At 40.8% G+C, this 13,029-nt stretch overlaps 1 protein-coding gene across 1 annotated transcript; it reads left to right on the plus strand.

Moving 5' to 3' along the window:
- Positions 1 to 8,717, plus strand: LOC137266085 (uncharacterized). The gene is made up of 7 exons (XM_067801587.1): positions 1 to 166; positions 1,675 to 1,785; positions 3,481 to 3,615; positions 4,394 to 4,444; positions 5,917 to 6,024; positions 7,508 to 7,642; positions 8,520 to 8,717. The coding sequence occupies exons 1-7, from the start codon at positions 106 to 108 to the stop codon at positions 8,699 to 8,701; spliced, it is 783 nt and encodes a 260-aa protein (XP_067657688.1). The 5' UTR covers positions 1 to 105; the 3' UTR covers positions 8,702 to 8,717.
- Positions 8,718 to 13,029: the final 4,312 nt, after the last annotated feature.

Raw genomic sequence — 13,029 nt, forward strand, 5'->3', positions numbered from 1 at the left:
GAAGAGTATATAAGTTAGTTCATGTAATCGGACCAGCTGTTTTGGAGACGACTTCAACTGCTTTATCTGTCGACTAGTTTACGTTGTTGTATAACCGGTGCACAGATGTTGTCTCTTGTCGTCGCTGCCGCCGTCGTTGCTTTTGCAAGCGCTCAGATTGATCCAAGTGAGTACTCTGAAACCTTTTCTGCCATTGGTTCGAACCCTTATCCATCACGATATTTATTATTGGTGAGTGTGATGGGGTTGATACTTTAACCGACGTATATGGCAGTGAGCTGGTCTATCTTGTGAGTATTGTTTTATGCCGCTTTTAGCAATATTCCACCAGTATCACCTGCAATGGACACGTTGTGTCGAGGTAGGGAATCGAACCCGGGTCTTCAGCGTAACGAGCGTGACATTTAACCACTGGCCTACCCCACCAGCCTGGTCTGTTCTGTTCCGTGAGTGAGTCTCTTCAAGGCATTCGGATAGAATATGTGTATACATGATTATATAAATCCATTCGAAAACATAACATTATATTGTAAATTTTAATGGCTGGCTAGAATCGGCTTGAATTATGTATAATATTCAGAACATACTACAGATCTATCGTCATCTTTGGAAACAAAACTATGGCCTATTTTGTTAAGAAAACGAACGTTTTGTTTTGAAATACACTGATGGATATGAAAGCAGAAGGCTCACCGAGAGTGACAGCCTGACCGTTGAAAGTTTCCTGCCCCTAAAGGAACACATGCGATGCATGCGAGTCTCACCGTAGGCAAGTGAGTATGTTCAAAATTCCCCTATTCACCCAGTAGTAATTGGGTACCCGGTGAAATAAGGTTTACCTTCTATTAAGAATCTATTAACTTTCTAACGTCTAACGGTCAGCTTGGGCCATCCAGTGTAATAATGATCAGATTGCGCGCTTTGATCAATATATCTAACCTCGAAATGGCGCGCTAAACATATCATCATCATCATCATCATCATCAACAACAACATCATGAGAGCAAGAATCTGACACTTTTCCAGAATCGACGTAGATCCTCAATCATATATCCATAAAATAGATAATATTGTCATCAACGTAGGCGATACTTTCAGCATCGTATAAGATACTTAAGTCAACACAGACGATGCTTTGCCTCTGTGCTGTTGATGCTCAATTTACGTATATGCTATCTTGGTTTAACTCGGAGAACGTATCATGGATCGAATTATCGATTTGGGAACCAGTTCAGGACAATCGTTACCAGACAGTTTTATGTTACATCTAGCTTAATTAAAAAGTTCTTGACGACCAACCTTGATTTGTGGTATGATGAATAATATATCCAAAGTCTGTTAACAACGTAGCATCGCCTACGTAGATATAAGTATTATCGGGACAGATGAAAGATTCATCCGCATGATGAACATGAGTGCATGTGAATTTAGTTTTAAGCCGTACTCAGCAGTATTTCAGCTACATGGCGGCAATCTGTTAATAATCGAGTCTGGAGTAGATAATCCCGTGATCAACGGCATGAGCATCGATCTACGCTGGTGGGAAATGATGACGTGTGTCAACCAAGTGAGCGAGTCTGACCACCCGATCCCGTAATTCGCCTCTTACAAGCACGGGCTACTGAAGATCAATTCTCAGGGGTTACAATACATTTGCGCCATTATCTGTTTCAGCATGTGTTGATAAACTTCCCAACTGTGACGTATTTCCGGAGGAATCTTGCAAGGGAAAGTATTTAGCATGGGCAACGGAAAACTGCAACAACACCTGCAAGATATGCATAGGTACTCTGTCGACATACAGGCCAACGCGGTTGTGTCGAATGTTTATGAGTAGAACATCGCTTGTCTCGAAGTGAAATGTTATGTTGCGTATTCCTTATCCAGCTGCTGTTTGTTCGAACCATGGATAACTCGAGGTATTTCCTTTCAACTTCGACACGATAGTGTTAGACTGTCTAAAATAGTCACAAAATAGGCACAAAGTAAGAACATGCTTTCCCAGAAATTGCATATGCATTTCGTATCCTGCTTTAAGCTTCTCGATAATATAAATCTACTTCCCTACTTATTGATTGGTTGGTTTGTTGTTTAACCCCGCATTCAGCAATATTCCATCTATATTGCGGTGGCCTGTGAATGGTCTGGACCAGGCAATCCAGTGATCAACAGTATGAACGTCAATCTACGCAGTAGACATGTGACATGTGTCGATCAAGTTTGGGAGCTTGACACCCCTATCCCGTTAGTCACCTCTTACGACAAGCATGGAAAACCAGCATCTTCACGAGTTTACTTCGATACTGGCACATTAGCGTGTTCAGATTTCAGATTAATTGATTTGATTTATGGAGCTGGATTACTGTGCGAGCAGAAGTTTTTTTTTTTTAATAAAACAAGAGCGGGCAAGAGAGGTAACAAAATATTCACTCATGCTTGATAGTCGCTGAAAATATTCAAAGCAGAACTGTTTTTTCGATAGGGATGCACTTGATGTGGATACTGCGGTTTAGGATTAAAAGCTCTGTCATCTAACGTTTCGGGAACGTTTGTGTTTATTGTTTAAATTAACTGATTTTTTAGAGTATACTTTATTTTCAATGAAGTTTACAGAAATGTTTTATGGCATAAAAGTTTTACTTTTGCTTTCATAAAAATCAACCTTGCAAATTTATGTTTATGGTTTTTATTAAATACTTTTTTATTTCGTTTTATTTCTGAAAACACCATGATATGAAATAGAATTTGCATCACTTATATAAGACATATTTCAATGTCAATACATGTTGCTCTCACATGTGCAAAAATACGTTGAAAGATGGACAGTTACTTCCTGATGTATTGAGGGTTTCACAAGTTCTCAGGCAACCTGTTCGATTTTAAATTTAGGGGCATGTTTGGGAGACCTTTAGTCCAAGACTGTTTCACCGTTACACTGCTGTACTAAGACAAAAAAATATGGTGAGAGGTCACTCGTGACGACTGGTCCTCATCTCTGGAACAATCGGCCATCTCACCTCAGAACTCAACCAGATTTAACTGTTTTTAAATCAGATCTAAGGACTTGTGTCTTTGCTGAGGCATTTGAACTCTATATGATATTAATACCATTTTAGAGTCGAAGCGCCTTTGTGCGTAGGTGTGTGTGTGTGTGTGTGTGTGTGTGTGTGTGTGTGTATTTGTGTGTGTATGTGTGTGTGTTTGTTTGTGTTTGTTTGTTTTTGTGTGTGTGTGTGTGTGTGTGTGTGTGTGTGTATGTATAAGCTTTTAATAGCCTTAAACATATATCTACTTCATTACAAAATGTTCAACATCCCAATGGAGTTCTAAGGTACTTGAGATGAGGCAATCTAGACTTGAGATGGGTTCCTATTGTTATAAGTTTTTCCAGGTCTGGGTGATGGGTTAATATGCAGTTAACCGGTTGGTAAGTTGCCTTGTTCACCTCCCTTGGTACAAAAGCACCATTTCGCTATCCAGGGCCAACGAAACCGCCACCACCCTGTCAAGATGTCCTCAGTGATTGTGACCAGTATGATAAGTCCACATGTAGCGACCCCACATTCGCCCAGTGGGCCCAAAACAAGTGTCGGTACTATTGCAGACTGTGTTCAGGTGGGTAAGCATACTCACCCAGTTGCTGGGAAACGATTGTTGACATTCTCGTATACTCTGTCGCTAGATAAGTGAGTAAACTATGTATACTGTGCAAAATTTGTTAGGGACATATGTATATTTTGAAATTATGAATAATGATGTATTTATTCATTGACATACTGATAAAATATCAGACATAAAATACTAATATCCTTAACTTATCTTGTCCAGTATATATTGAACCAGCTTGTCTCAGACCATACGGATGTATTTATAGACTCTGTACAGAAAAAATATATATGAAAAATATATTTAGACGGATATTCAGATGGATATGTATGTGGAACCACTTCGTTCCCAGACAAATGTTGATATTTTCTATTGACTTTGTAGAGGTGGGTCTATATATTGAACCACTTGGCCTCAGTGGGTAAACTATAGACCAGTAGACCAATATTGATACATATTTAGACTCTGTTCATTTGGGTAAACATGTTCACATTCTACTTCTACAATTTCTAATTCTATTCACACATCGAAATGATTCTGTGGTACCTTGATAGTACCAAGTCAGTTGCTATGTGTATGTTCTTAAATACTATTTGGCTACGCCTACCGTTGGACAACAATTGCACTCGGGCCGATATTTAATGGTTGCACTGACTTTAATTTGAATATATCGTCTATATCGTCTAATATGAAATTATGCACCTATTGTTACTTACCCATTAAAAGGCATAAATGTAAAATCTGGGTGTATACATTGCATAAATATGCACTGTTTCACATATTGCAGCTGCGGAGCTCGCAATGAAAGACTCTCAGACAACACCTATACCTCCTACTCGTGAGTAAAGTGTAATAAAATGAACATTAGCGGGCTAATAATAGTAATGACAGTCTTTCCAACAATAGCAATAATTTAGTCTTTGGATTTTCAGTCCATTTTGATAGCAATGTGATTGGTAAGATTCAGGAAACACATGCAAAATGCAGAGAGAACTTTTGAAAAGACTCACTTGTATTCCAAGTACACTGTCGTCAGGTTCATCATTGTTCTGAGTGCCCACGATTTGGTACATCCTGATTTCTTGGCACTGCCAATAGAATGCCCGAGTTCTCCATCAGGAACGCAGCATCTGGGTACAGTACAGGGAACTTTCACATTCTCAGGAATCTTGACGGATTCAGCTAGGCAGCGTTTCCTGGGAGAAGTTCCATTCGCTAGGCTGCGTGTAGAGGGGGCGAGGGCCCTGAAGATATGGTGTGCCTTACCTGCCTGACTGTGCTAGGATCACCCGAACTCTCTGTGTTGCAAGACATGATCTATTTGGGATTGCACTTCCTTAGTAAAGAACATATACTAGTAAATTTGTTCGGTTGAGTCCCAACCGAAATTCCATTCCGGTGTCTGACTCTCAGGATGTGGTTTCGAATCCCAAATGGGACTCACGCCACCAAATTTTCTTGTATCTGTAATGTACGCTCGTATGTGTACATGTATTCAAGGATCTAGACTATAAGTTGTCCGACTTCCATACTTGTGTGGAAGTCGTGGTGGCTGCGCGAGTTAGACGGCTGACGTGGTGTTCACGCGATTAGGTGTCTGACTGAGGGCGTAGGTTCGACTCCCGGATGAGATTCATCCCAACTACAGGAATATGTACGTTACTGAGAAAGTGTAATCCCAAATATGACATATGGTACATTTGACAACTTTCTAAATGTTCATCGCACCTATCTGTTGCATTTTCATCTTAATCTGTAAAACATAATTCAGTGAACTGTTAAAGATGAATTGCTATATTGGGGTATGTGTATTGTGCGGGCAACATGTCAGAGTATTTCATGCAAATAACGAGAGTGAAAGGTTGTTGGTTCGATACCGTGTCCATACCAAACCAATCGACTTTATGATATTAGGGTACTCGATGTTACTCTGCGTGACTCTCGGTATCACGTGATCAAACAATGGAACATGCTGATGGTTGATTTATGTGACCATCTTGGTACGAGGGTAAATTGATAAGTTCTGAACATTACCAAGACTTGACGTGGCGATGAAGTAGCCTAGTGGTTAAGGCGTTCGCTCGTCACGCCGAGTCCAGGGTCTTATTCCCAACATGGGTGCGGTTTCTCCGTTTCATTTTGTTATAGTTTTTGTCTCAGAACTTGTCAACCACCCTTTGGATAAACAGAATAATGCCAGACAATTTCAAGCAGCCAAACCACTGCGTGTGTTAAAGGGACATATGTGAAATGTACGTCCCGTTAAACTCATTTCATTCTACCTTCTAATTGTACAAGAATGTGTTTCAGAATGCAAGGACAAACTTAACTGCAAAATGTATGGAAGAGACTCTTGTCAAGGAAATTATGCCCCCTGGGCCAAGGAGAACTGTATGGAGTTTTGTGGATTTTGTGTAGGTACGTATCTGAAAAAGGAGCTTGGACGTAACACATTCAGTCGATGGAAAACAGGGAAAATAGCACGATTGCTTGTTACATCCAACATTCAGTGCGATTCTTGAGGTAACGCCACGTCAGGCCTGCTAAAAAGAAATGATTAAGCTGATCTTAATAGTATCAGATCTGATCTTCATGAACGCTGTGATATTCTGTGGTCACATAATCAAAAAAAATTGATGGACTAATTGATCGATCGATTGATTGCTTGAGACTTTGAAACTGTAAACCTACTTTGGGAATCTAACGCTAGAGTTTGAATTTTGATGCTCCCCTGATAGGGAAAACGCGATTTGCATAAATGGAACACTTCAGTTCAACAGATTCAAAGTTCATAGAAAGGACAGTGTGACCACATCGACCAAAATATTGTAGAATGTCTCATTGATCGATATTCTGAAATGGCCCTTGAAAAGTTTGACGTAACAGGTGACTGAAAGGCCTCGGACTTGTCTGGTGAATGTCATCCTATCCCAGTTGCGCAGATCGATGCTCATGCTGTTGGTCACTAGACTGTCTGGTCTAGTCTCTATTATTTTCAAATAATTTGAATACTGTTGGATAGGGTGTTACGCGACAAACGTTCTGAATTTGTCGTTTTAGCTCGTCTACATGCTACAAATATCAGATATGTTTGTCTGAGTGCTTCTCTCAAACATGCCGAGATTTAGAAGAACTGATTGACTGTTTAGAAATTTATCAGATGCGGTTTATGGAGCTGTGCTCAGATCTTCCGACGGAGTAAAAAATTTGACTCTAATTGTCGAAAACATGTTTTACTTCAAAACATTTTTCCTCTCCTCCCGCCAGTTCTCTCTGCCTCCGTTCCCAGTGATCTGAATAAATAAGTATTCCTAAACATCAATCATGTATAAAGATCCATAATTTGTATTATTTACTAGTGGTGTGACGATTCATCGATACGCATCGATAAATCGATCCATGAACCGCCGTTAGAATGAGTCGATACAGTTTTACATTGTCGTGTATCTCGATACGATACTTCAATGGGCCACGACACATCGATCTTTAACTTCCAATATTGCGACCAACGCGATATCTGTCAAGATATACTGTTTTATAAATCATCACAGATTTCATTCTATAATGTGCTTGCAGTGACGGCATCCAGCAACATGCATATATAAAACATGTTTTTTATTTATGCTTTCCGTTTATAACAGTTTTATGTTTTAGTTATTTTGTACTTGTTTTTAGTGTCTAATGTGACCTTTTGAATTTACGTTTCTTGCATTGACACTTCATCTCAAGGTGTTTTATAGTTGGTGTTAGAATTAAAGATTTTAGTACCGTGATAAGTATCGTATCGTCACCTTTATATCGGGGTTCGTATCATACCGCAGCTTCATATCGTCGTAACTTTTGATATTGATATCGCAGTTTGCATGCCAAGACCGGCACTAATATTTTCCGTTAATTTCAGGTGTCCCTACCCCACCCCCTGCTTGCATAGACAAAGTACCCAACTGCGCTCAGTATGGAAAAGATGTCTGCACCGACCAGAAATATGCCCTCTGGGTGGCGGATCACTGCGCCAAATCCTGCAACGCTTGTGGGGGTAGGCACCATTAGATGTGAAATGTGACGCAACACGTGAAGTGGTCTTACTTTTTGAGCTGTCCGCACAGAGTTGCGCCCCTTATGCGTACAAGGAACCAATGTGGTATGTTCCAAGCGCGCAATACTCCACACCACAATGGGGCATGCTCAAAGCCTGCAATACCCCACACCACAATGAGGCAAAAGCGCGCCCAAACAACACTTTATTACCCCGAATAACCCAAGTTGCCTGTCAAGTCATATGACTTATCCCACTGTGTACCAAACCACCGAACAGCACCGGATGCGAAGCAGAAGACATCCAGAATCTGCATGATTCGGGATCTAATATAAATTTAGATAAAATCGACAAGGGGGTCACTGATAATGGAATGAGTGAGTGAGTGAGTGAGTGAGTGAGTGAGTTTGAGTTTGTTTTTTACGCCGATTTAAGCAATATTCAAGCAATATCAAGGCGAGGTACTTCAGATATGAACTTCACACATACGAGGAATCGAACCGGGGTCGTCAGCATGACGAGCGAACACGTTTATCACTGGAGTATCTCACCGCCCTGGTAAACTAGGAATGGTGTACAAATGGAGCATATGGGGAGGCTACTTCTAACCTAAATGGACCATCCCCAAATCTAATATTTTATCCATCCTTATACCTGTATGAAGTGGCATGATTGTCAGTGACTGGGATATATGACCTAGTTGTTTTTTTTTGTACAATGTATGTGATAAATGTGATAAAATACACACAACGATTTCAGTTCGAAGAATAGTAATCTTTCTTTTTCTACTTTCGCTTTCCTTCTGTCATTATAACTGAAGCTAAAAAGGCTGATTATTTTTTGTCGGTATGCGTGATAATGAATCCATTATTTCCAGGTGGCTCTGGGAATACGCCCGGTCCCGTCACGTCCGGTCCAGGCCCCATCACTTCCGGTCCTGGTCCCATCACTTCCGGTCCAGGCCCCATCACGTCCGGTCCAGGCCCCGTCACTTCCGGTCCAGGAATGTTGACACCACCGGGCCCTCATATGCTTACACCACCTTCGCCAGGAAAATAAAATCAGTGTAGACTAATACCGTAGAATAGTGTCCTTTCTTGTTGACGAATTTAGGCTGGGCTATTGGAGCATTGTAACCAGTGCTAGAATATGTATAGATCTTGTCCAACCCATCTAAATTAAACTTTAGTGAAATATTGTCAGTTGTTTGCAGCACTGCCAGTCAGACGTGTGACAAGTCTTCCGATTTTGGATTTGCAACAACCCATTGTCTTAGCCACATGCTTTTGTGTCTGTTCAATCTGTAACGTACCGACTTCTCTCTCACTCTGCTGGGATTTTGGATTTGCAACAATCCATCGTCTTAGCCACATGCTTTCGTGTCTGTTCAATCTGTAACGTACCGACTTCTCTCTCACTCTGCTGGGATTTTGGATTTGCAACAACCCATCGTCTTAGCTACATGCTCTTGTGTCTGTTCAATCTGTAACGTACCGACTTCTCTCTTACTCTGCTGGGATTTTGGATTTGCAACAACCCATCGTCTTAGCTACATGCTCTTGTGTCTGTTCAATCTGTAACGTACCGACTTCTCTCTCTCTGCTCTGCTGTTAAACGAGGCATGTTCCTGGTTGTCAATCGATTGGTATAAGAGTATAAACCTGGTTAGCGTTTATACCCTAATTTGATACGGGTGCACAGTTTCCATTTTATTCGTGTAAATTCGTTACTTTGTTTTCACGAAATACGAAATGCAAGTGCAAGTACGCACATGTTGCGTCGAGAGATGCGTTTGTAATTATTTACAAACAGACTGACAATTATTGTAACAAATGACACAGTCATGTTTATTTTGGAGGCGTTTCTTTTGGCCGCTAGCCTTAGCATTAGGAATTTTGAATCATGACGGAAGCGGTGGTGAGGTACCGTTTGTCGTCACACCGATGGTGGTTCGATTGCCCTCATGGATACAATGTGTGAAGCCCATTTCTGGTGTCCGCAACAGTGATATAGCTGGTATATTGCCAAGACGGCGTCAAACCTAACTCACTCACCCACATGCTGTACCAAGGCGAACTCTTATCTTCGTCACGACAACCAAATGCTATAGCTCTTAGGTTACCCAAACCATCCTTACGTTTGGAGGAACGACATGTACATGTTAATCAATCTCGATGAGGAATCGCACTCTATATAACAATGCTGGGTATTATCTTTCAAATTTGTAGTATTTGCACCACAACATAACAAGAGTTAGTGAGTGGGTGAAACCAGTTAACTTTTCTCGAGTGGCCAAAAAATAAATGACCTGATGTACCTGTTTTGAAAAAGGAGATAAAGGTGTTCCCGAAAACCTTAGAACAGACACGCTTTCCATAGTGATTGGGGTCAGGTAGTGGGTTGCGTATTCGATTAAAACCGTGTTCGATTCCCATTGATGGAAAGGTTACGTGTGACGTGGACGAAACGTTTCGTAAATATAGCTTAACGTAAAATCCTACTCGACCTATGTATGGATTTCATAGATCCCTTTAATCCATCTGGACCCATGAAGGTCCGCGTTAGAATATTGATCTTCAGTAACGTCTTCAGTCACAAGAGGGGACTAACGGGATCCGGTGGTCAGGCTCGCTGACACATGTCATCGATTCCCAATTGCGCAGATCGATGCTCCTGCTGTCGATCACTGGATTGTCTGGCAAAGACTCAATTATTTACAGACTGCTGCCATATTGATGGAATATTGCTGAGTGCGGGGTAAAACTAAACTCACTCACTCACTCTTTCCATTATGATTCTACTGGAAGTGATGTTTGGTGGGTGACATAAAGGTGACAGGAGATTTAAATAACTGTATACCCATTTGGGGAATCGAACCCGGGGCTTCGGCGTGACAAGAAAACACAATTTACAAGATTATGACTCAGTACCAAACCAACGTGGAAAAAAGGTATTTCTGTCATTATTTTACCCGCTTAACAGACGACCAAAGCCTTTAAAGTGAGACTGATACGAGTGAGTGAGTAGGTGAGTGAGTGAGGGAGTTTAGTGTTATGCCTCACTGAGCAATATTCCAGCTATCTGACGGTGATCTGTAAATAATCAAGTCTGGTCCAGACAATGCGGTGATCAGCAGCATGATCATCGATCTTCGCAAGCGACCTGGGGGAGGTGTCATGGTTTCAGCGAGTATGACCATTGTCACCTCTTACGACAAGCATGGGTTGTTAGAGACCACAATTCTAACAAGGATTTTCACGGGTGGGACTACCATGGGGTGGTTTGTATGTAGGTCAACATTGTCATGTTATTAACTGTCGTTAATGCGTTATTCATATCGTGACAAATGATCCAGGTGTCTGACAAGAACGAGCATGACCACCAAAATGAGATTCACCATATTGTTTGAACGAAATCTCCACCAGTGTAGCTCTATGCACTTTACTAAATACTGTTAATCCCAGACCATTTTTATGCCAAGAAATATGGGGGAACTATAGTTAAGTAAAATAATGGTGAAATGGAGTCTCCATGTCTACATTTACAAGACTCTTTACAAGCATTACCAGTGCTGACGGTGATTCATAAATACGTGATCACAGTGCAATGGGGGCTGTATCTGACAGGAGGGATTTACCGCTTTCATTGTCATGTTACGTGTAGTTTTGAAGTCAAGTGGTTAAATCAGTGGAAGGAAAGCTTTTTACCAATATATGAAATCAGATGACCAGTGTCGCTGAAGCAAAGTATAAACTTCTTGGACTAATTCCCAGTTCTAGTTTGACAACCCGAACAGAAGGTCTGACTCGTATGTATAATGAAAACAGGTCAGGAAGAGGTGAGTAATTATCGTTTTACCATGCTTTTTACGGAATTCAAGCAATATCAGGGTAGCTGAGATAGGAAATAGGCTTCACACATTGCAACCATGTGGGGAATCGAACCCGGAACTTCAGCGTGACGAGCCAACGCTTTAACCACTAGGCTACCCACCTCCCTGGTCAGGAAGGAAGGGAATGGGGAGGCTTACTCTAAGTTAATGGACCATCCCTAAATTTTTATTTTATCTGGATCTTTTATTGTTCAGTTATATGACTGAGGTCTGTAATTAATCGATTTTTCATCCAGTGATTGATATAATGATCTTCGATCTCGGCCTATCCGTTCAGGCGGCTCCAAGAACATGGATGAGCATGCAGCTACCATTGGTTATTTTGTCTGTAGGTCAACGTTGCCATGTCATTTATATTGCCGTTGATGTGTTACACACATGTCGCACCTATGAGCTTTCTACAGTAACAATATGTGTTCGATCGCAGGACTATCTTTGTTTTGCGTGGATTTATTGCGGGCATGGAGGCTGCGGCCAGATAATCTGAATATCCAACATAAGATTACGTGGATCGGGAACGTCTGTTGAATTGTCTTCAGGCCGTACATGAAAGGGACGTTGTTTCTTCATAAAATATCTGATTTTACAGATAATAAGTTGATCATTTCCTACATCCTACAAATGCAACAAATACTTGCACATTACAATAAGAAACAACTGTGTTCAGCTGACAATCTTTGGAAAAGTGAGAGTGTGAGTTTGGCTTTATGCCGCTTTTAGCAATATCACCATTATCCCAGCGAGGGACACCAGAAATGGGCTTCACTTATCGTATCCATATAGGGAATCGAACTTGGGTCTTTGGCTTGACGAGTGGACGCCTTAACCACTAGGCTAGTCCAGTGCCCCTCTTTGGTGAAAAACACAAAGCAACGGGCGTGTACTTTCATTTGCACGTCATATATTTTCATAGTGTCCTTCAAACGAATGGGACGTTTAGTTTCAAAATGTTTGTCAAGATTTCTGTTGCTGATTAGTTTGCTGATGTCCAGTTCTGTTTGGGGACCTCTCACATGCGAATAAAAAAAAAATTATATTCAAGAATCTTGTCCTGACGAATTCCTCATATACCAAGCAGATACCACCCAAGCTACATAACACAATTAAACATATTTTAAAAAAAATATTGCAATATTTTAAAAGCATTGAGGTAACATCTATAAATCCACATTATTAACAAATTGCAATGCTGACACATTACTACAGGATGACCTCACTTGACAACATTTGAAACAAAGACATGTATGATAATTATTTCACAAACAAAAATCATTCTCCAATGATTTTACTAAACAGTAATTGTAATGCTGGTCTTGCATTTATCACAATTCATAAAAAATAATCAAGGTGTCAAAATTAAAAATATACTCAAATCAGCGTTAATTCGTGCATACACATAATGCGTCACATTATGAGACAGGGGTCAGAGGACACGTGACATCCATAAACGCCAACCTACGTCATCAGTCAGTCATTGACGTCGGAAAGAATCCAC

Source organism: Haliotis asinina, chromosome 15, assembly GCF_037392515.1.
Source record: "Haliotis asinina isolate JCU_RB_2024 chromosome 15, JCU_Hal_asi_v2, whole genome shotgun sequence".
NCBI lineage: Eukaryota > Metazoa > Mollusca > Gastropoda > Lepetellida > Haliotidae > Haliotis > Haliotis asinina.

What these genes read in the sequence shown, in the direction of transcription:
- LOC137266085 (XM_067801587.1), top strand. Translation starts at nt 106, where the DNA reads ATGTTGTCTCTTGTCGTCGCTGCCGCCGTCGTTGCTTTTGCAAGCGCT. An exon ending in CTATTGCAGACTGTGTTCAG is followed by an intron (nt 3,616 to 4,393) that starts GTGGGTAAGCAT and finishes CACATATTGCAG; the next exon opens with CTGCGGAGCTCGCAATGAAA. An exon ending in AACACCTATACCTCCTACTC is followed by an intron (nt 4,445 to 5,916) that starts GTGAGTAAAGTG and finishes AATGTGTTTCAG; the next exon opens with AATGCAAGGACAAACTTAAC.